Raw genomic sequence first — 23,813 nt, 5'->3', positions numbered from 1 at the left:
TTCAGCCACAAAGCTGCATCGTGAGCCTTCAGGGTATTCCAGATAAGGTGGAGCTGGTGTTTTATTACGGCACAGAAGCAACCCGGACAGATTGCATATCGCTAGGATAGTACATACTGGCAAGCAGCAGCACTATGAGCCAGCAACACAAATGAAGTTAGTTCTTTGTCGTCATCCTGTAACTGCAAGTGCCAAGCCAAGAAACTGCCCATCTGGTTGCACCTTGAAGCACCCGCTATAGCTGAAGATTCGGGAATGATGGGTTTTTTTCCATTAAAAATTAGGAAAATGCATGTCCAAGATACAAGGTCATCGAGAGAGCCCCGGAAGATCAAACCATCTACAGTAGACCCACATCCTGTTGTCACAATGGGCAACTGGATGCCTGTGATAAACAGGGGAGACCTCATGGTCTCCAAACCATGGACCTATCTCCTCCATTGCATCTGAATGCATTTGTCTTAAGAATTAGCATACTCCTGCATAGCAAACACAACTTGGTATCTTCACATCTCCTGTGTGTGTTTCCTTCCTCCTCTCCAGTCACCTGAAGCAGCGGTTACAGAGGTTTCATCACTCAAAAGGAACATCTGAGCTAGATTTGGGTCCTGATTTCAAAGATACTAATTCTCCGTATCTATGCATAGTTTTTTTTTTAAATCCCCTTAGCTAGAGTTGTCTAAAGCTAATGCAATGAGAGCGTGGTGGGATATAACATGGGGAGAGCTCTAGGGAAAGTTAACTGAAAATACCCAACAATACCATGGGTAGCAGAAGGAATGAACCAAGATTAAGCACAGCAAGGCCAAAATGTGTCCTATTGGAAATAGAACGATTTGGAAGGGAAGGTTTAGTGGCAAAGATGGATACTCCTGCTATTAGCATTTAAGTGACAGTTACCCAGCATAAGTACTGAGGCTCTTACATATACATTTATTCCCAGGGGTGGGGATTTTCTTCTAAGTAAACATGCATTGTGCAATACTCAGAAAATCAAATCAGATTATTTCCCCCTTACAGCTGCTGCTGCTGCTACTGCTGCACCAGAATTTGTTTTTTATTTAGGTGCAATGAAAGCACAGGTGTGGTTTGCATCCAGGTGGCATATTTTTAGGGTTTAATTAGAAACACATCAGGACCTGCATATAGTTTGCTGCTCCACCCACTACTGCCCTATTTTGACTCTTGGCTCAGAGAAGAGCCTGGTTAAAGTCTCCTTCATGAATGCAGTCACTTGTGGGACTCATTCTGTATAGGAGGAGACAGAACTCAAGGGAAGAACAGGCTGCCCTTTTTTCACAGTTCCACTGCCATCCCCAGCACCACATTAACATAAGTGAAATATGTCACCTGGCTATACATTGACAGGAATATACACCTCTGCAAATCTGGAAACCCACCATGATTCACCAGAAAGTTACTTTCCCTTCTGCATGTAACCACAGGACAAAGCAGACTCTGCAAAGAGCCACCTTGGACACAACGCTACTCTCCTGGAATATTAGCTAGGTGTTCACAGCTTCAGAAAGGTGTGCCGACCTAGCTGTCCATCACAGCCTTTGAGAATTACATTTGCAGCCCAATTCTAAGCAAGTTTCCTCCGAAGCTCAAGTGAGTTCAGTGATGCTTTCTCTCAAGTTACCGTGCACCTTGCCTTCAGATCATTTTCACCAGAATGCCAGTCTGCTTTGGGAGACTAGACGAAAGCACATTCTCTCAATCTGTGAATTCATTCCACTTTGGGGGAATCCGGGTGTTTCCCCAAGTCTGGTGCAAGAACCCTTGGAGCTGGGTTCAAATTCCACTTTGAGTTACAGACCTTTGCGGTGGCCCTAGCCTGGACCATTGCAAGGATACAAATGCGCTTTGTTTGCAACCCCCCGCGCGTGGCCTTCCTTCGGGGGAGGGCGGAGGAGGAAGAGGCACGCGCGACATTGCAGAGGCGGACCGAGGAAGCCGCTGCGCCGCCTGGCGCGGGCCGCTTCTTCATCCCTTGCGCGCCCGCGGCCCAAGCGCGGAAGCGGCGCAGCCCACGGCTCGACCCCAGCCCTCCCTCCCGCCGTCCCTGGACTTGCCTGGCTGGGGTCGGTGGCCTTGAAGACGTGGCAAGCCATCGGGGACTCGGGGTCGTCGGGCTGCGCCTTGATCAGGTAGGCGAAGTAGGTGAGGTCGTGGCTGTTGTGGATGAAGCGCGCAATGTGCTGCGCCTTGTGCTCGAAGATGAAGACGGCCGGGTTGGCCGCGCTGCTGGCCGACGGGATGCAGCGCAGGTTGGGCGAGCCCAGCAGCAGCAGCACTTCGCGGGCGGGCACGGCGCTGGGCTCCTGCTTCTGGCTGCGCCGACGGATCTCGGCCACCAGCCAGGGCAGCATGGGCAGCGTGGTGCGCCGGTCCAGGCACGACCAGCCCACGTACCACAGCCTGAAGCGCTTCTCCCCCGACGGCGCCTTGCCGACGCCTTGCAGCGGGTCGGCGGAGGGCTCCAGGGGGTGAGAGAACGCCCCGTCCGAGCTCGCCTTCTCCATCAGGCCGGCAGGAGCCCCCGCCAAAGGCGTCCTCGATTTCCTCTGCGGCGTCCGAAGAAGGAGCGCAGCCTTGCGCGGCCCTCGGAAAGCAGGTCACCTGCAGCTCAGCGCGGCTCCCGGGCGAGGAAACGTGCCGCAAGGGGACATCTCATGCCCTGCCGCCAGCAGCCAGGCAGCACGTCGGGGGCGGCGGCGGCGGACTCTTCGGTGCCGCGATCCCTCGGGGTGCTGCAGGGCTCCGGGGCGCGCCCCTCTCCCAGCCCCCGCCGCGCTCCTGCGGGTCTCGCCTGGAGCTGCGCGACGGCCGTCCGCGCCCGCCTCCTGCGCCCGCCCACCCCGCCGGGCAGCGCCAGGGAGGCGGCCGCGAGGGCTGCCTCCTCCCGCCTCCTCGGAGCGAGGGGTGGCGCACGGAAAGGCGACGCGCCTGGGAGGCGGGCTGGACGGCTTGGCCCGCCCCCCCCTGCAGTTGGCCCGCAGAGGAGACTCGCCGCGTCGTTTCCCGACGGCCCAAACAAAACGAGATGCGCCTCCCTCCCTCCCTCCCTCCCTCCGGGAGGCTCCCCGTCCCCGCCTCGACGCGGCTGCAGAAGCCGATCCGGGCTCCAGCCAGCCTAGGCGAAGCGACAGTCCTCTCGCCGTCTGCGCATCCTCCGCGCCCGGCGCGCATGTGTGCGCGTCGGGCCGCACATGCCCAGCAGCAGAAGGGGAGGAAGGAGCGGGGTCGGCGGCTTCATGCACGCACCCTTCCCGGGCCGCGGGCTGCCGCAGGGCGGATCTAGCGGCGAGATCCGGCAGAGGGGTCGCAAGCGCGATCCTGAGCGGCTTAACTTGGAAGTTGAAGCGCGGGCTTCAGTGGCGTCTTTTGCGCCCGGGTTGCGCGCCTGCCTTCTTGCTTGGTAGTCGCCGCCGTCGAAGGAGCGCAACTTACGCGTCAAGGCTCTAACTTAGGCGGGCGGGGGGGGCGAGAGGGAGAGGAAACAAAGAGGGGGGGGAGGAGCTGATGGACTGAGGGATTTATTGTGACATAAGCCACAATGGGCATAATTCCCAGTCCTGTCGTAATGCAATGAGCCTTGCTGGATATTACTCCCTGAGGTGTTACCAGGTGAAAGAAAAACACCCAAGATTCAATATTAAAAATAAATGAAGCTATGATCTGTAGTTCGGGGCCTTCCCTGCATGTGAAGACAGGCTCCAATGGATTGAGCAGATGAGACCATTAGTCAGTCCAAAGGTGGAAAAGATGGTTTCTGCTCGCGCTGTAGAGGGAAGTGAGGGGCAGATGGGGCTTGTCAACCTGGGAAGGGAGCCCATCTAGGAGAAGGAAAACCCTGACCCTAAACCTCCGCTGCCTTGCCGAATTTTTCCACGAGAGATTAAAGAGTAAACCCTACACCCATCCCCGGGATGGTTGGGTGGGGGTCTTGTACGCTGCCTTTCGGCAACTCCTGCTCTGCTTTCCTCTGGACGGGGGTCCCAGGCCCTGTGGAGGTGCTGCTAAGAAAGATTGATGACCTGGTATTCTGAAGTCAGAGGGACTTCATATGAAACAAGCCCACTTAGGAGGATCTTGCAGCAGGTCAAGTTCAGGGCATAAGAAGCCCCATCGAGCTCTGCCTGGTGTGTCACGCTTGCGCCCAAGGCCAGAACATGGATCGTCTGAGGCGCAGTAGTGGCTGGTGCCCATTGGAACCGCAGAGCCAGTGTCAATTATTTCTAGTTTTGGCCTCCGTGCTGAGTTGTCTGAGGACAACGCTGAGGAAAACTGAAAGCAGGCAGGTGGGGACTGGCTGGGTGGCCGCTGATTGAGGCTGGTGCCCAATTTGCCCTAAACCATCCTGCTCTGTAGGGGTGTTGTTTTAATCATTCATACCTAGGAAGAGATGGGTCTCTGTCCATCTCAAACCGCGCCCCCCCCCAAGTCCACATTTTAACCTTTTATAGGCTATATGGTACACTTCCTCCAGAATACTATAGATTTCCAAGAGGTAGTGTTGTATTTGATTTGTAGGTTAGGGGCTGGTGCCTTAAAGACTACGGCTGCACATCTTATACACTAGACCAGTGGTTCCCAAACCCATGCCTTCCCCTTTTAAAACAATTAAAGGCTGCTACTGAAGCCTGTTTATTTGAAAGCAAGAACTACTGAAACCAGCAGCCTTTTTTTGAGGGTAAATACAAAACGGCACTCCCTCTCCCCTGTCTCACGATCTGGGGATCCATTCACATCAACCCATCCAATAATCCCCCCTCATCTCCTGACAGGCTTATCCACTTATTTCATCATTTGGCTTCTTATCCCTTAATCCGCCTACCGTTTGTTATCCTCAAAGCCCTGCAGTGGCTCAGTACTTGGGAGAAAGTGTTTCAATGGCATTTTGCTCATGGAAGTCAGTGTTTAGGGTTCATATTTGGGTATGCTAGGTTGCGATCATGACTGTTAAAACACAAGTGCACACACATACACACACAGATTGGCTGTGCAGCTCTGCAGCTAGTTTAAAAGTAAAGGTAAAGGTACCCCTGCCCGTACGGGCCAGTCTTGACAGACTCTGGGGTTGTGCGCCCATCTCACTTAAGAGGCCAGGGGCCAGCGCTGTCCGGAGACACTTCCGGGTCACGTGGCCAGCGTGACATCGCTGCTCTGGCGAGCCAGAGCCGCACACGGAAACGCCGTTTACCTTCCCGCTGGTAAGCGGTCCCTATTTATCTACTTGCACCCGGAGGTGCTTTCGAACTGCTAGGTTGGCAGGCGCTGGGACCGAGCAGCGGGAGCGCACCCCGCCGCAGGGATTCGAACCGCCGACCTTTCAATCGGCAAGCCCTAGGCGCTGAGGCTTTAACCCACAGCGCCACCTGCGTCCCGCAGCTAGTTTAGTAATCCTCAAACTATCCTCAGATCCAGTTCCCAGGGGAGGCTGCTGGTGCAGCATCTAGAATCTGAACTCAAATGCAGAAAGTTGCAACACTAGAACAGCACCCATCATCTAGGAGACTGCAGGTAGGAACTTCTGCATCAGAGCTTGTGCTGGCTCCTTGCTGAATGTGATGGAGCCCAAGGATTACTTATTAGTCATTATTGTCACAACAGCTTGAGATACAGATCTTCCTCCTACTCCATGGGTAGGCAAACTAAGGTCCGGGGGCTGGATCTGGCCCAATTGCCTTCTAAATCTGGCCTGCGGACGGTCCGGGAATCAGTGTGTTTTTACATGAGTAGAATGTGCTCTTTTATTTAAAATGCATCTCTGGGTTATTTGTGGGGCATAGGAATTCGTTCATTTTTTTTCTCTTCAAAATATAGCCCGGCCCCCCACAAGGTATATGGGACAGTGGACGGGCCCCTGCTGAAAAAGTTTGCTGACCCCTGTGACCAACTCAGTAGGTTTTTCTATGGAGAGACTGGTTTAGATAAACAAGATAGGACTTAAGCACTTTAAACTCTTATTTCATTATGCAGTTTGCAACTAGGACAGTATCTTATTCTTTTTGCTGGTGGTACAGCGTTTTACACTGTGCTCCATTTTGTTCCTTCTTTTCTACCTGCTTGCTGTATGTTCATCTATAAAATCAGATATATATATAGATATATACGGTATATATATATATAAATCAGCAAGAGATGATAGAGAGAATATAGCCAAAGGTGACTTCAACTTAAGCCTCTTCTCCAGTGAGCCACTGGCCTTATTATTTCAATTTCTAAAAAAATCCAGAGGATTCTACACTGCCCTAAAATATTCACTGCCCCTGTTAATACAATAAGCTGTTCGGTGGTCATTTAGTAGCAGTTAAAAGGCCTCTTAGTAATTTCTATAGGTTTGTGACAAGGCAAGAAACTTGTCAAAATAAAGAGTGAATGAACTGTTGACTCCTACCCAGACCCTCCATTGAAGAGACCATGACTGTGGAAGGGCAGCAGCAGACGGACTGAGGGCTTATGCATCAAATTATAACTTCCTAAACTTAACTGCTGGGTCAGCATTCACTGCTTGCTTCAGGGCTAGTTTGGGAGGAAAGGACAGGAGTTATACATCAGGAAAGAAGAGAGCAATCACTTTAAGCAAGTACTCTGCAACAGAACCAAAGCTGTATTTAATAGCCCATAATGGGCTAGCTGTTGTCCTTGTCCATGGAGTTGTCTTGGCAGGGATACTGGAGTGGCTTGCCGGTTCCTGCTCCAGGTAGATCACGTTTGGGCAAAACTCTCCACTATGACCTGTCCATCTTGGGTGGCTTTGCATGGCATAACTCATAGCTTCTCTGAGTTATTCAAGCCCCTTCGCCACGGCAAGGCGGTGATCCATGAAGCTATGGTTTTCCCAGTAGTGATGTATTGAAGTGAGAGCTGGACCATAAAGAAGGCTGATTGCCGAAGAATTGATTCTTTTGAATTATGGTGCTGGAGGAGACTCTTGAGAGTCCCATGGACTGCAAGAAGATCAAACCTATCCATTCTTAAGGAAATCAGCCCTGAGGGCTCACTGGAAGGACAGATCGTGAAGCTGAGGCTCCAATACTCTGGCCCCCTCGTGAGAAGAGAAGACTCCCTGGAAAAGACCCTGATGTTGGGAAAGATTGAGGGCACAGGGAGAAGGGGACGACAGAGGACGAGATGGCTGGACAGTGTTCTCGAAGCTACCAGCATGAGTTTGACCAAACTGTGGGAGGCAGTGGAAGACAGGAGTGCCTGGCGTGCTCTGGGGCATGGGGCAACGAGAGTTGGACACGACTAAACGACTAAACAACAACAACAATGGGCTAGCTAAGGGACGTGGGTGGCGCTGTGGTCTAAACCAGTGTTTTTCAACCACTGTTCCGCGGCACACTAGTGTGCTACGAGATGTTGCCTGGTGTGCCGTGGGAAAAATTGAATAATTCGAAAGATTTAAAAATAAAGTATTTTATAATTTTTCATATTTCTGTTTACTTACTATTTCATAATAAAGTAATTATAAAATACTTTCTTTGTGTTTATTTGATTCCTATTCAAGAGAATTACTTTATATATAGTCAATATAGGCACAGAGTTAATTTTTTTAATATTTTCTAATGGTGGTGTGCCTCGTGATTTTTTTCATGAAACAAGTGTGCCATTGCCCAAAAAAGGTTGAAAAACACTGGTCTAAACCACTGAGCCTTGGGCTCGCCAATCAAAAGGTCAGCAGTTTGAATCCCAGTGACGGGGTGAGCTCCCGTCGCTTGGTCCCAGCTCCTGCCAACCTAGCAGTTTGAAAGCATGCCAAAAGTGCAAGTAGATAAATAGGTCCCGCTCCCGTGGGAAGGTAAATGGCGTTTCCGTGCGGTGCTCTGGTGTTGGTGTTCCATTGCGCCAGAAGCGGCTTGGCCATTGTGGTCACATGACCCGGAAAAACTGTCTGTGGAGCGGACAAATATAAAGCCTGTAAAGTGAGATGAGTGCCGCAACCCCAGAGTCGTTCGCGACTGGACTTATCTGTCAGGGGTCCCTTTACCTTTAATGGGCTAGCTGGCATCTAAAAAAAAAAAGGGAACATGCATACAGGTGACAGCCAGACAGTTTTGCTTATCAGATGCAGCCTCCTTGAACCACTCCTGATTTTTCAGAAGGCCCAAGGTTCTGCAGTCTGGGGCATGCACGGAAAACTACAAATCCCAGCCTAAAATTACTGTGTTTAAAACGTCTAGCAGCAGACAAGTACATTCACACACAGACTTAAGGTTCATAAGCAAAAGGCAGCAGACAATCAGGGAAATAAAGGTGCAACGATTTTTCCCTTCATTAGATTTAATAGAAAACAACAGCATTTTGGGTTCCCAAAATATGTGGCATGCCACGTTTCATGGGTAATAGGCTAATCAATATGCTTGAGCTAAAAATTAACAGAAACCACAAGCTTTATAATTGTGGCCTAACAGCACTCGGGCAACATCTCCTGCACAGTTCCACTTTTCTGGGTTCTTCTGTATGGTGAAAATCCTACGCCCGCTACATTTGCTCTTAAGCAGCACGTGTGTAGCATTTCAGTATATAAGAAGGCATTTTACAGGCCTTTGAACATGATCAGTCCAGCAGATGGGCAAAGTCGCGTAGGAAATTGAAATGACACCTTCTCTTAGCAAAAACCACAATGTTTTAAGGCAAACAGGAACAGCTCATTCGGTTCAAAACAAACTGCGCAGCAGATGCTCAAACTGTCTCAAGGACGGCTGCCATTTCCTTGAACTGATTGTAGAAGTTCTAAAATGGAAAAAGGGGGGGAGGATATACGATTATTATTATTTTTTATATGTTTTAAACTGTTTTTATTTTTTTGCTTTGTTGTACCACCATAAGCGGTGGTTTTTATCCATGTACTTTTATTTTGTTTTGATTTATTGTGGGTTGGGGTGGGGTGGTTGGGGAGTGGGGTGGGGATTGGTTTTGTTTTCATGTAATTGCTTTTGTTTGTTTGCTTTCATATTTTGTAAATGGAGGCAAGTATGAGGCTTGGGATTCCTACTGTGGAGGGGCGAGGGAGGTATGGCGGTGGGGGCAGATGCTCGTACCCCTTCCAATCTGTGCCCCATCCCGAGAGACGAGGGTAGGGTGAGCAAGGATTACTCACCTCCGTCACTGGTGTTGTGCAATGCCAGGTCTATAGGCAACAAAACCGCCACCCTGCGAGATTTCTTCACCTCGCAGGGGGTTGACCTGGCATGTGTGACTGAGACCTGGGTGCGTGAAGGGGATACTGTTACCCTACGAGAGATGGCGCCCCCGGGTTTCTCCGTCCTTCACCAGTCGAGGACTGTGGGCCGGGGGGGAGGGGTGGCGTTATTAATCCGGGAAGATTGTTCTTTCAGGGCTCTACCATCGCCATCGATCCCCGGCATTGAATGTGTTGGCCTAGTGTGGGGCTCCGAGGTGAGCTTGGCTGTCTGGCTGGTGTACCGGCCACCTAGCGCACCAGCAGCCACCCTGTCAGGCCTGCTGGAGGCGGTGGCCGGCTGGGCCTTGGAGTTCCCTAACCTATTGGTATTGGGGGACTTCAACATCCATGCTGATGCCACTCCCTCCTCATAGGCTCTGGACCTGGTGTCTTCCATGGCGACACTAGGGCTCTCCCAGTTTGTTTCGGGCCCCACACATCAAGCAGGCCACACGCTGGATTTGATCTTTGGCGTCGGTATAGATGTGATCATGTTTCCTTCGATGAAGGTGCCATGGTCTGATCACTATGCTCTGAAAGCCAGGATTGACGTTCCACCCCCACCCTGCTTGGGTGGCGAGCCAATTTGGGCTCGCCCGCAGAGGCTGATGGACCCTGATAGATTCCGTCAAGCCTTGCGGGACCTTTCTCCCCCTGGCGACTCATTGACTGAGCTTGTTGAGGCCTGGAATACCCAGCTCCTGGCAGCCATCAATGAGATCGCACCTAAGCGCCCTCTGCGACCCCGCAGAAACCGGGCTCCCTGGTTTACCGAGGAGCTCCGGAAAATGAAGCGGGACCTCAGACGGCTAGAGCGAGTATGGCGGGGTGCCCGTGACGGAGCCTCAAGAACATCTTATAGGGTTTTTATGAAAACCTATGAGATGGCAGTGAAGGCCGCTAAAAAGTCCTACTTCTCGGCCTCCATTGCATCCGCTAGCTCTCGCCCGGCGCAATTATTTAGTATAATTCGGTCTTTAACGTCCCTCAAAGGACAGCCAAATTTAAATAACAATCTGACACACAGCTGTGAGGCATTTGCGAGCTTTTTTGCGGAGAAGGTCTTGTTGCTCCGCCATGACCTCCCTGCCAATTTGGATACAATAAAGGAACTGGAGGCCCCTCGACTGTCCTCGGGTTCAGTATTGGACCACTTTGACTGGATATCCCCAGCTGATGTAGACAGATTCCTCTGAGCTGGAAAGCCCACCACCTGTCCTCTCGACCCGTGCCCGTCCTGGCTGATTAGAGCGTGTCCAGAAGAGGTGCGGGCCCCCCTGGGGGATATCATCAATCTGTCCCTTGGCACCGGGACATTCCCAGGGGAACTGAAGGAGGCAGTGGTGCGCCCGCTCTTAAAGAAAACATCATTAGATCCCTTAGATCTATCCAATTACCACCCGGTTTCGAATCTTCCATTCCTGGGTAAGGTGATTGAGAGAGCGGTTGCTGAACAGCTTGGTAGGTTTCTGGATGAAACATCAGCTCTGGATCCATTCCAGTCCGGCTTCCGCGCTGGTCATGGGACCGAGACGGCTCTGGTCGCCCTAACAGATGATCTCCGCAGGCAGCTGGATCGAGGCGGGTCGGGGCTGCTGATTATTCTAGACCTGTCAGCAGCCTTCGACATGGTCGATCACGAACTCCTGGACCACCGCCTTGCCGACGTGGGGATCCAGGGCACAGTCCTTCAATGGCTGCGCTCGTTTCTCTCTGGTCGGGGACAGAGGGTGGCGCTTGGGGGGGAATTGTCATCCCGCCACTCCTTGGTGTGTGGTGTGCCTCAGGGTGCAATACTCTCCCCGATGCTTTTTAACATCTTTATGCGCCCCCTCGCCCAGCTTGTCCGGAGTTTTGGGCTGGGTTGCTATCAGTATGCTGATGACACCCAACTCTATTTGTTGATGGACGGCCACCCGGACTCGGCCCCAGACACACTGATCAGATGCTTGGAGGCTGTGGCTGGATGGTTACGTGGGAGCCGGCTGAAGTTAAATCCTTCGAAGACAGAGGTTCTCTGGCTGGGACGGGACGACATGGGACTGAGGGGGCAACTCCCATCTCTTGCGGGGGTGCAATTAGTGCCAGGACCGTCCGTTAAGAGTTTGGGTGTAATCTTCGATACCTCCCTCTCCATGGAGGCGCAGATTGCAGCTACAACAAAGGCGGCATTTTTTCATCTCCACCAAGCTAAGCAGTTGGCTCCTTACCTCTCTCGCCCTGACCTAGCCACTGTGATCCACGCGACGGTCACCTCCAGACTGGATTATTGTAACTCGCTCTACGTGGGGCTGCCCTTGAGACTGACCCAGAAACTCCAGCGGGTGCAGAATGCCGCAGCAAGACTCCTTACGGGGTCCTCGCTTAGAGATCACATTCATCCGGTGCTATACCAGCTGCACTGGCTCCCGGTGGAGTACAGGATCAGGTTTAAGGTGCTGGTTTTAACCTTTAAAGCCCTATACGGCCTAGGGCCCTCGTACCTACGGGACCGCCTCTCCTGGTATGCCCCACAGAGGAACTTACGATCTTCAAATAAAAACACCTTGAGGGTCCCAGGCTTCAGAGAGGTTAGGCTGGCCTCAACTAGAGCCAGGGCTTTTTCGGCTGCGGCTCCAACCTGGTGGAACGCTCTGTCACAAGAGACAAGGGCCCTGCAGGACTTGACATCTTTCCGCAGGGCCTGCAAGACAGAGCTGTTCCACCTGGCATTTGGTCAGGGCGCAGCCTGACCCCCTCCTCTGGCAATCTTTACAAAGCTTTAGTTTATGGTTGCCATCAATTTTGATTTTAATTCATTTTTATAATGTTTTATAATGTCACACTGTTTTAATGTTGTTAGCCGCCCTGAGCCCGGCTTCGGCTGGGGAGGGCGGGATATAAATAAAATTTATTATTATTATTATTATTATTATTATTATACACAGTCCATGAGATGTAGCAGCCTACTTCAAATTGGTGCCCCCCCCCCAAATGTTTAGGACTAGAACTACCAAAATCTCTAACCGCTGCTCACGCTGGCAGAGGCTGATCAAAGTTACAGTCCAAAGCATTGGGATGACACAAGTTGGGAAAAGTTGACCTACAGTGTTTGGCTTGTATGTCCAAGTTCAAATCCCCAGTCAGGGCCTTTTCACACGTCTGCATTTCTTTAACCTCCCTTCTCTGCTCTAATGTCCAAATTCTCTTTTTCATTCTAGAGCCAATCATAGTACACCGTTACACAAAACGTATTTCAAAAAGTCAACGCATTTTCCCAGTTTTCGAGTCTTAAGTTAACAGGAACACAGAAAACCAACGGCGTTTCCATTGCAACCCAATTGATTTGTAACCACGTTGGAACAAGTGCCAACCTTTAGAAGGGGTTATGTTATTATACAAACCTGAAATTGTGGGACCGTCATTTCAAATGTTTTGCTTGTTATGTGGCCTGAGGCGTCTGCCACTTTTACTGCCATTGTAACATAAGGAGACTTCAAAGATTTGCAGCTGTCGGAGCTCACTGCCATCCCCAGCTTCCACTGAAAATCAATAAGCTGCAAATAAAGAGGGAGAGAATTAGACACTGTGGCCAATAGAGTTCTTTAAGGTTGGCAGAATGCGCAAGTAGTGCGTTCAAATGCAGCACCAAACCATGCTTTGGCATTCCATTAAACAGACTTGGGCACATGAGCAGTTTCTTCCCCTTGCATGCTCATGTTCCCTCCTTGATATTCTGGTTCATGGCAAACCAGAGTGTGCTAATTCAGATGTGAACCAAGTTGTCGTCGATGTCAACAGAGCTGCGGCAAACCTTGGACGCCACATTAAAACACAGCTTAGAAACCAATGGTCATTTAATTAATAATTGTGGGAATATGGTCATTTGTCCATAAGAGCATGGGCAAAAGTTCATTATTGCAAGGATGATTTCATAGCAGAAAGCATTGCTTGGAAGCATGATCAACGCGTGGAGAGCTCATGCTGCCCAATGATTGGTTCACGTAGCATAGCATGATCAAATACGTGGTCTGGTGTGAGAACATGAGACTAATGTATTGTATTGTCTTTTATCTGCTGACCGAGGCAAAGCTCTCTCCTTGAATTTGTATCTTTTCGTGGACACACAATAAAGGTTGGGGCTACAGCAGCTTCTGGGAGAGCTGCAGCCAGACTTCTTCAACCCATCTTGGCGTGAGACTGATTATTTACGGATGGCGAGCAGGTTCTCGTCAAATAATGATGTTTTTTGGTCTGAACCCTGGCTCATGGTTTGCTTCCCCCAAACAATCCACAAGCCCCAGTTTGCACAAAACAACATACCTGCATCTGCAGCTCAGAGATAGCAGCCAGAGCCCTGGAAACTTTTGCACAGCATGCAACACTGTTCTGCTCGTTCATGTTAAACCATAGTAGGGGTTTTTTCTAAATAACTATGGTTTAATGTGGTATGCAAACCAGGACACCGTGTCATGGGACAGCAATAATATGCAACTAGAATTTTACACCATGCTCTGCAGAAGGAGGCTACCGCAGTGCAAACTTCCTTTGAAACAAATTGTTTTACCCGTCCAACAACTGCTACATTTTTGGCATCTTCTGACACTGTGATCGAGCTGCCCTGTTCGTTCCAGATGTGACGAAGAACCTGGATGGCTTGTTTCGGCAGAGTACCAGCTGCACCTCCTAGCCTGGTAGACAGGTCTTCTGGCGAGAGTTTATCTTTTGCTGCTGTGCTAAACAAAACAAAACAAAGCAAAAAAAAAAAGAGAGGAGGGGAAAGGAAGACTTCACTGCTAGATTTTAAATAGAAAAGAGCTGATTTTAAATTTTGCTTGTCCCCTAGAAGACTGCTTTACACCTATTTTAGGGTTTTTGTAAAAAAACAAATGAAATAAAATACAGTGGTGCCCCGCAAGACGAATGCCTCGCAAGACGAAAAACTCGCTAGAGTTTTCCGTTTTTTGAGTCGTTCCGCAAGACGAATTTCCCTATGGGCTTGCTTTGCAAGACGAAAATGTCTTGCGAGTTCCTGCGGGTTTGTTTCCTTTTTCTTAAAGCTGCTAAGCCGTTAATAGCCGCTAAGCCGCTAATAGCCGCTAAGCCGTTAATAGCCGCTAATAGCCGTGCTTCGTAAGACGAAAAAACCGCAAGATGAAGAGACTCGTGGAACGGATTAATTTCGTCTTGCAAGGCACCACTGTACAATTAAACAAAATTAGATCATTTATCATACTTGTGGCTTGCTCTTCCTACAGTAAATTCTGGAATTATGTCACTTCAATCTCACAAATAACACTGTCAAGAAAGTTAAGCAGAGCATCATGGTTTGCCTTCGGCCAATGGTGTACCAAAGAGTACGTATGAGGAATCCCTATATATCGTAGATGATTATAGGGCAGGCTATAAAGGTAAATCAGTATTTTTAATTCACAGAAGCACTGCTCATAATTACAGATACTAATTTTCTTCCATGCAGTAAACAGCAGCGATATAGTTAAAGAGATCCGAGGACCATGTTTGCTTACCTGAATACAAAGGAAATGGCGTTAACAACCTTTTCCAGGTCACTAGTGACTATTTCAATCCCAGCTGCCTGAAATCTCTAGGAGAGAAAGGCAGTTCATAGGGTTGTAGCAGAGGACAAATTAATAATGGGTGTTGTTAAAATGCATGCAATATTGTTTTAGCGATTCGGTTTACCTGACATAGTTCCACTGTGTTCACAGCTGGGATCTGACACTGAAGATTCTGAATGATTTGCTGACACTGCAAAGAAAGATTTTAAATGGTTCTTAGATGACAACTACTTGCTAATTGCAAATGCAATTTGTGGAAATTAAAAGGATTCCCCCCCAAACCCCGGAACGAAACAGCATTCATTTGCTTTCAATTGTAATAGAGTGATAAAATGGCGGTAGAAGAATCCCTGGTTTTAAGATCATTCAAAAACATGGCAACTGTCAATCAGCTAGCGACATCAACCTTCTGGTAGGGAAAGCCTAGCCTGGACAATTTTCATAATCTACCCACGGCTACAAGCTTTAACCATAAGTTTTAGCTGACTGATTAATGCATTCACATTTAAATAACCGAGACTGAGAGTTAAAGGGAAGATTTATTTTTAGGCTTCTTTGGCTCTAGTGAGCTACTGTACTAAAGGACGGCCAATAATTTAATGCTGTATTTTTAACACTCAATTGGGAGCCGCCCAGAGTGGCTGGGGAAACTCAGCCAGATGGGTGGGGTATGAATAATAAACTATAAACTATATACAGTGGTACCTCGCAAGACGAAATTAATTCGTTCTGCGAGTTTTTTCGTCTTGCGATTTTTTTCATCTTGCGAAGCACGGATTTTGGAAAAGCTTCAAAAATCACCAAAGTCTTCAAAAACCTCAAAAAAGGCTACCACACCGCGTGCTATGAGTTGCTCCTTGAAGTCAAGTCGCAACTGCACCCCCTGAATGCACGGTTTCAAGAAAAAGGAAACAAACTTGCAAGACGTTTTCGTCTTGCGAAGCAAGCCCATAGGGAAATCCGTCTTGCGAAGCAACTCAAAAAATGAAAAACTCTTTCGTCTTGTGAGTTTTTCGTCTTACGAGGCATTCGTCTTGCGAGGTACCACTGTATAATAAAAAAAAAGATTAAATAAAAGGGCATTAAGGATGTCCCTTGCTTCTATTGTAAATTCTCTCGCATATCCATATTTCCAAGAATGGGTCTGTATCTGCCTTGCTAATATGAAAATTACCTTTAAACGGTAAACAATCAACTAAAGCTAATGGTCTGCCAAGAAAGATTCATTGTGCATCTTGTTTCAACCTTTAAATGTCTGCTGAAAACTTTCCTTTGCCACCTGGCTTAGGCCAGCAATTAAGATTACGACTTTCAATAATGAAAATTGATAGTCTCAGATTTTACATTTTTATGCGTTTTTCTTACACACAGATACTCTTGTGAGCCACTAGATTTTTTTTTTAATGATATAGCAATATACTTCTATAAATTAAATTAAAAAATTAAAAAAAACATTGAATAGAAATGTAGAGTTGGAAAAGACCCAAAGGCTCACCTAGTCCAGCCCCCTTGGACAGCTGAACCACGGAGGCTGTCCTTGGAAGGGGGTCTGTACATAATAGTCTTTACTTGGCCAAGCACTCTACATTTGCCAATAAAGCGATAAGGGCCTGGTTTGCACGTAACACTAAGCCAAACCATGGCTTACATCAAATGGCCGAAGTGGTAGCCGTCTCCTCTCCAGGAACCATCATTTTCACATTAAACCATGGTTTCTTAGAGTTATGTGCAAATGCGGCCATAATATTAACAGGCTAGAACCTAAAAAGGTTTCAACTCTAATGATTGGTTGGAGAATATCATGTTGGCCCGAATAAAAGCCACACTCCTCCTCCCCCCCCCCCCCGCAATTCCGACCGTGAAAAGTCAAAGTGCGACTTAAATTCGTGACCTTATGAAAATTGGCTTTTACAATATCGCTACTGAAACAGACATACGGTAAGACGGAACAAAAAAAGTTTTATTGCTGATTTGCGAGCTTGAGACTGTTGTGCAATTAATTCTAATGTCATTCGTCGCTTTCCTCGTATTTTACAGTGCAGTATTGATTTTTTATTTGCATTTACGGTGCTACGAACCTCTCTAGTACCCATAGATTTTTCTTCTACATTTGCCATTTATGGGTGTGAGTGCCTGCAGAATTTTAAGGGAGCAGCTTATATTTGGGTATTCTCTCTCCCGCCCCCCCACCAAATTTTAAAGACTTATTTGTGGGTGTGGCTTATATTCGGGTCAATACAGTGGTACCTTGGGTTAAGTACTTAATTTGTTCTGGAGGTCCGTACTTAACCTGAAACTGTTCTTAACCTGAAGAACCACTTTAGCTAATGGGGCCTCCTGCTGCCGCTGCGCCACCAGAGCCCAATTTCTGTTCTCATCCTCAAGCAAAGTTCTTAACTTGAAGCACTATTACTGGGTTAGCGGAGTCTGTAACCTGAAGCGTATGTAACCCGAGGTACCACTGTATGGTATTTCTTTAAAATTGTATTATTAAGTTAAATAATACAAACAAATGTGAGGTTTATCCTGGAGACAAATAAATAAGCTTTCCTTAAATATAAAGTGGTAGAGGGTAGAATTGTTTATGAGCTGTGTCACCTATGCATGTTTACTCGGAAGTAAGCTCCACTGTTTTCAGTGGAGTGCATCTCAAGTCTTAAAATATATTCCAGTCCCATGTGAGGAGACAGCATGGCTCCATCCCACCATCCTCTGAAGCAAAACTGTTTTTCATTCATGAAACTGCGCATCAGAAATACTAGGAAGGGAATTTAAAAACCACAAGACACACAATGGAGCAAAATCGCTATAAAATGATCCATGATTAAAAGGGGGAAAGGAGTTACCGTATTTTTCGCTCTATAACACGCACCTGACCATAACACGCACATAGTTTTTAGAGGAGGAAAACAAGAAAAAAAATATTCTAAACGAAACAGTGGATGTATGATTTTTGTGGTTCATGCAGTGGCCACAGACATGTGATCTGATGGTGAGTTTGGGGTAGCAAAAATCCTGAGGATCCATGTGGATCTGTGCTTTGTAACCATGTTTTAAGTGGGGAGGGAAGGAAAAGCACTCAAGGGACAAGGAGCACGCGTGGGGTGGGTGGAGAAGGATGCTGCTAATAATGTAGAAGAGGGGTATAAGGGGAGAAGGCTCCTCTCCTCTCCCGCTTTGCTCCTTTAAAACAAGCAGGCTCTGCTTCTCTCCCTCCTCCCCGGCTTAGAGAGCTGAAAAGTTTTGCTGCTATTTAGTGAGCTGAGTGGGGAGGAGAGAGGGGTTTAAAGCAGCCAACCAGACAGGAGCCGCTTACACCTGTGTAAGCGGCTCCTCTCCCGCTTTGCTGTTTCAAAGCGAGCCACGGAGGAGGGAAGGAAGGGGAACCATGGATCCTCTGCTCACGACTGCAGCAGATCCCCCCCCCCGCCACCCATAGGCGTTCGCTCCATAACACGCACAGACATTTCCCCTTACTTTCTAGGAGGAAAAAAGTGAGTGTTATGGTGCAAAAAATACGGTACTTACTAGCTCTGCAAACAGATCCTGTGGTATTGTTCTGATGATGTCCGCGGTGCTGCCAAAATCTGCAAAACAGAGAGAAGATTTTGAGCTTCACATTTAAATCACTGTGCAACTCTAACCAATGCACCATCTATGTAAAATGGCCACCAGTGGGTATTTCGCTGGCAGTAGCCTGAAGAAAATCCCCAAAATTGTGCACTTTGCTGGCAGGTTTAAACCCCTTAGCTGCACCTGTTTGCCTTGGCACAGCAAAAAATAGAGAATCCCTTTCCCCAAAAAACCTTACACTCTGTCTCATATGAACAGCAGGGCTTCACAAATTTAACTGCTGCACAAATGGTTTTCAAAAGGTCTTTTACTAGAATTCGGGCAGCTGTAGTCACATACATCCATAGAGTAGTTTTATTCTTGGGGATTTCTATTGCTAATATTTCCAGAAGGAATTTTCGTAGCACAAAAGTGGAGAACAGATGCAGGAGAAGAACGGCACCTTAAAATATATAGAACGTTCTAGCATGACAAATAGATATAAGAAATATAGACGATAAGAATTTAAAAAGAGGACTGGGCGTTATATATAGAATATATGGAAAATATAAGAAGAAAGTAAGTGTAACAGACTGGAAAAAAAATACTCAGCAGTAGATGTGACAAAGCAGAATAGTGTAAAGTAATGAAAATAATTTAGTAGAATCAGAAAACGCAGTCAAAAAGGCAACAGATAGGAAACAAGAGAAAGAGTGGAAGGGGAATTAAAATTAAGGCTCATAAGAGTCAATTAAACTGGAGGAATATGTTACTGTCATTATTTAAAGATATATGTCTTATATTTATTTATTTTTATTTTTCTCTTTCTCTCTTACTACCACATGCTTGAGTGTAACACACTATGCATTGATGATATGATAAAACAGAAAAACAAATAAATGTTTTTTTTAAAAAAAACACCAAATGTATTTTACTGTTAGATAAAAGTATAAACATTGTATTATTTAACCCAACTAATGAATGAATAAGGAGAAGTTGTTTTCTGCTCAATAGTGGCTGCAAAAATGATGAATATTGGGATGTGAATCAAGCATCTCCTAGACATCTGTAGTCCACACAAGTATGGAATGGAGTTTTTTTGAGGGGCAAAGCATACGCAGGAAGATGTCAGGAAAAATTAGGTGTTCAGTGTGCGGGGGGATGGCAGGAAACACTTAAGCAGGCATAGGCAAACTTGGCCCTCTAGATGTTTTGGGACTACAACTCCCATCATCCCTGACCACTGGTCCTGTTAGCTAGTCCCAAAACATCTGGAGGGCCGAGTTTGCCTATGCCTGCACTTAAGGGTCTGGAAACAAAACCTTATTTGGAACTGTTGCGGGATTTGGATAAGTTTAGCCCGCAAAAGAGTAGACAGAGGAGACAAGATATTCAAATATCTCAAGGGCTGTTACATGGGAAATGGAGCAAGCTTCTTTTCTCCTGCTCAGAAGGTAAGACTCAAACCAATGGCTTCAAGTTACAAAAAGGGAGATTGTGGCTAAACATCAGCAAGAACCTTCTGGCAGTAAGAGCTGTTTTGACAGTGGAACAGATTCCCTTGGGAGATTGTGCACTCTCCTTCCTTGCAGGTTTTTAAGCAGAGATTGGATGGCCATCTGTCAGGGATGATCTAGTTGTGATTCCTGCACTTCAGAGGGTTGGACTGGATGACCTTCAGGATACCCTCCAAATCTACACTTCTATGATTCTAGGATAAAGAAACTGTAGGGCAATTATTCTTAGGACAACCTGAAGCAGCGATAGAGGATGGGTGACTCTTTTGATGTTATTGCACTTTGATTCCTATCAGTCCCAGGCAACATGGCCAGGGGTCAAGGATGAGGTGTAGCCCTCTCACAAAATCTAAAGGCCCACTAACCACCCTGAGATCTACAGGGGAAAGGCGATATGTAAATTTAATAAACGGCAAATAATAGCAATGCATAGCTTCTAGGTATGGCCAAAAGTAAAAGAGGGCTTACTTCAGAGCAAGCATGTTGAGAAGGCGGCCTGCAAAAGACGCACGGGATAAACACCACCTATGTACTTGAAATAAAAAATAAAAAACTGTCCAGGCAATTTTATTATTATTTATTTCGAATGCGTCAGACCAACACAGCTACTTACCTGAATCTAGAACCACCTATGCAGGAAGTGGGAAGCGCTGTTTAGAGAAGCTTTTAATATTTGAGGAATTATTGTATTTTAATATTTTGCTGGAAGCCACCCAGAGTGGCTGGGGAAACCCAGCCAGATGGGCGGGGTATAAATAAATTATATTATTATTATTATTATTATTATTATTTGGCAGAGGTAGGAGGCAACGCAGCCCAGGAAGCACTTGAGGCGATGGACCGGTTCCCCAGAACCCTCCTCATTTACATCCTTAGCCTTAATTAATAATAATAATAATAATAATAATAATAATAATAATAATGTTATTCCACGCCTTTTTCAATGAAGCAAACCCCACTATGTTCAACAAGGTTTATTCCCCGCCTTTTTTTTTTTTAATAGTCAGCCTCCATGACATGCTTCCTCGTTCAGTCTCCAAAGCGACCCACCTCGCCCCAAACTCACCCCAAGGTCCGAGCGGCTTTCCGATCCCCATCGCGGCGGCTCCCGCAGCCATGGACATCAAAGGACGCGCCTCCCACTTTGGAACGCCTTGGAACGTTGACGAACTACGAGCGGCTCCCTGATTGGTCACTTCGCAGCAACAAAGAATTTTTCTCCTTCCGAGACTTCCCTCTTAGCCAATCAGAAGCCAGGATTTCCTCCGTTGTTTCCGATGGCGGAGCTTCTTCCGCTCTTGGTCGCTTTGGTCGCTTTACGGGCGGCGAGAAGGTCTGCGGTCTTGTGAGCATGCATATTTGCCCGGGGGAATCAGTCGACTCTCGCTGGAATAAGTCGTGGCCGCTTCCCCATGAAAACGCTCCATTCTTCCCTTCCCCCCCCAACTTAATTTTATTTCTTCTGGACTACAACTCCCATAATTCCTGGCCGTTCGTCATGCTAGCAAGGGCTGATGGGAGTTGGAGTCCAACATTCACCCGGCGGTCTGTAGGAATCTTGGGCTGGGCTATCATTTAAGGCGGGGCTTGTTTGGGAGCCGAGTTTTGCTGCTGCAGCTTTTTTGTCTTTCTGTTTTGGATCCTATGATTTATGTGAAAATTGTTCAATTTATTGGGGTACTTCCCCCCCCCCAGCAAATATGTTTAATGGGATATATGTATGTGTAATATAATGTAATATAATATAATATAGCATAACAAAACAATCCTTAAAATATTGCTTTGTTTTGAATGCATCTTAAGATTCCCAGACTGGAAACTCATGGTCCAGTCATCACAGACAGAATAAAAAGTGCTTATTATGTCCAATCCTATGTATCCTATGTATTGCACTTGGGCAAAAAAAAATGAGAGGCACAAATACAAGATGGGTGACACCTGGCTTGAGAGTACATGTGAAAAGAATCTAGGAGTCTTGGTTGACCACAAACTTGACATGAGCCAACAGTGTGACGCGGCAGCTAAAAAAGCCAATGCAATTCTGGGCTGCATCAATAGGAGTATAGCATCTAGATCAAGGGAAGTAATAGTGCCACTGTATTCTGCTCTGGTCAGACCTCACCTGGAGTGCACCACAGTTCAAGAAGGACACTGACAAACTGGAACGTGTCCAGAGGAGGGCAGCCAAAATGGTCAAAGGCCTGGAAACGATGCCGTATGAGGAACGGCTAAGGGAGCTGGGCATGTTTAGCCTGGAGAAGAGGAGGTTAAGGGGTGATATGATAGCCATGTTCAAATATATAAAAGGATGTCACATAGAGGAGGGAGAAAGGTTGTTTTCTGCTGCTCCAGAGAAGCGGACACGGAGCAATGGTTCCAAACTACAAGAAAGAAGATTCCACCTAAACATTAGGAAGAACATCCTGACAGTAAGAGCTGTTTGACAGTGGAATTTGCTGCCAAGGAGTGTGGTGGAGTCTCCTTCTTTGGAGGTCTTTAAGCAGAGGCTTGACAACCATATGTCAGGAGTGCTCTGATGGTGTTTCCTGCTTGGCAGGAGGTTGGACTCGATGGTCTCTTCCAACTCTATGATTCTATGATCTTTAAGGACGCGAGTGGTGCTGTGGGTTAAACCACAGAGCCTAGGGCTTGCCGATTAGAAGGTCGGTGGTTTGAATCCCCGCGACGGGGTGAGCTCCTGTTGCGCGGTCCCAGCTCCTGTCAACCTAGCAGTTCGATAGCACGTCAAAGTGCAAGTAGATAAATAGGTACCGCTCCGGCGGGAAGGTAAACGGCGTTTCCGTGCGCTGCTCTGGTTTGCCAGAAGCGGCTTAGTCATGCTGGCCACATGACCCAGAAGCTGTACGCCGGCTCCCTCGGCCAATAAAGCGAGATGAGCGCTGCAACCCCAGAGTCATCCGTGACTGGACCTAATGGTCAGGGGTCCCTTTACCTTTACGTATCTTTACTCAGAAGCAAGCCCCACTCTATTCAGCTGTGGTCCCTTTCAGCTAAGTGTGCATATGATTGCATCCAAAACCCCAAAGTTCCATATCTTCTGGACTGCAGCCCTTCAGATGCTATTGTTTGACTATGGCATGCTCATACCATGCATACAATACCACTTTAAACAATTGTGGCTTCTCCCAAAGAACTCTGGGAGCTGTAGTTAAGGGTGCTAAGCAATATTAGGAGGCCTTTGTTCCCCTCACAGACCTACAATGTCCAGAGTGACTTAACAATCAATCCATTTTAACAGAGAACTCTGGGAATGAATTGCAATTCTGCAATTCATGGGTAGGCAAACTAAAGCCCGGGGGCCGGATCCAGCCCAATCGCCTTCTAAATCCAGCCTGCGGATGGTCTGGGAATCAGTGTGTTTTTACATGAGTAGAATGTGTCTTTTTATTTAAAATGGATCTCTGGGTTATTTGTGGGGCCTGCCTGGTGTTTTTACATGAGTAGAATGTGTGCTTTTATTTAAAATGCATCTCTGGCTTATTTGTGGGGCATAGGAAGTCATTCATCCCCCCCCCCAATATAGTCCGGCCTCCCACAAGGTCTGAAGGACAGTGGACCAGCCCCCTGCTGAAAAAGTTTGCTGACCCTGCTGTAATCTCTGCACCATTCGAAAACTACAACTCCCATAATTATCCGGGGGAATCAATAACTGTTCAGCCTGGCATCCTAGTGCTTTCAATGTATTGTATGAATGTGGCCTAAAGCTGGCATCTTCATTTATTATTTATTTCATAAAATTTATACACCACTTGATTGTAAAAAATAAATAAATTCAAAGCAGTTTAATCCCACTTAGCTAGGAACAAATCCCATTGAATCCCAGATGATTTACTTCTGACAGTGCCAGATTTACGTATAAGCTAAACAAGCTATAGCTTAGGACACCACTCTCTTGGGGGTCTCCAAAAAATTTAAAGGGGGGGGGACTGGATGTACTTTGATAAAATACATATTTTGTTATGTGCAAAT

General features: G+C 47.2%; 2 protein-coding genes across 4 annotated transcripts in view; both read right to left on the bottom strand.

Annotated features, from left to right (window-relative positions):
- TBC1D4 (TBC1 domain family member 4) overlaps positions 1-2,712 on the bottom strand; it is a 95,445-nt gene extending 92,733 nt beyond the window's left edge. For all 3 annotated transcript variants that reach the window (XM_079972435.1, XM_079972437.1, XM_079972436.1), the window contains exon 1: positions 2,076-2,712. In XM_079972435.1, the coding sequence (XP_079828561.1) occupies positions 2,076-2,525 (450 nt within the window). In that variant the 5' untranslated portion in view covers positions 2,526-2,712. The remainder of the gene's footprint in view (positions 1-2,075) is intronic.
- A 5,562-nt stretch (positions 2,713-8,274) lies between these two features.
- On the bottom strand, positions 8,275-21,069 carry COMMD6 (COMM domain containing 6). The gene is made up of 7 exons (XM_079973103.1): positions 20,890-21,069; positions 18,283-18,341; positions 14,879-14,944; positions 14,704-14,780; positions 13,743-13,911; positions 12,580-12,732; positions 8,275-8,745 (listed from the first exon to the last, which is right to left on the bottom strand). Exons 1-7 carry the CDS (start codon positions 20,945-20,947, stop codon positions 8,695-8,697), a joined length of 633 nt encoding a protein of 210 aa, XP_079829229.1. The 5' UTR covers positions 20,948-21,069; the 3' UTR covers positions 8,275-8,694.
- Between the last annotated feature and the right edge of the window lie 2,744 nt (positions 21,070-23,813).

Source organism: Podarcis cretensis (genome assembly GCF_951804945.1).
Source record: "Podarcis cretensis genome assembly, chromosome: 4".
In the NCBI taxonomy this organism is placed as follows: domain Eukaryota; kingdom Metazoa; phylum Chordata; class Lepidosauria; order Squamata; family Lacertidae; genus Podarcis; species Podarcis cretensis.
Note: the sequence above shows the minus strand (reverse complement) of the source record. Positions and strands in the feature narration are given on the sequence as shown.

Bases quoted from the DNA above. Each gene is read 5' to 3' on its own strand.
- COMMD6 (XM_079973103.1), bottom strand. From the start codon at position 20,947: ATGTCCATGGCTGCGGGAGCCGCCGCGATGGGGATCGGAAAGCCGCTC. The intron at 18,342-20,889 runs GTGAGTTTGGGG...TCTGTTTTGCAG, and splicing joins AAAGCCGCTCGGACCTTGGG to ATTTTGGCAGCACCGCGGAC. The intron at 8,746-12,579 runs GTTTGTATAATA...TTTCCATTTTAG, and splicing joins TGACGGTCCCACAATTTCAG to AACTTCTACAATCAGTTCAA.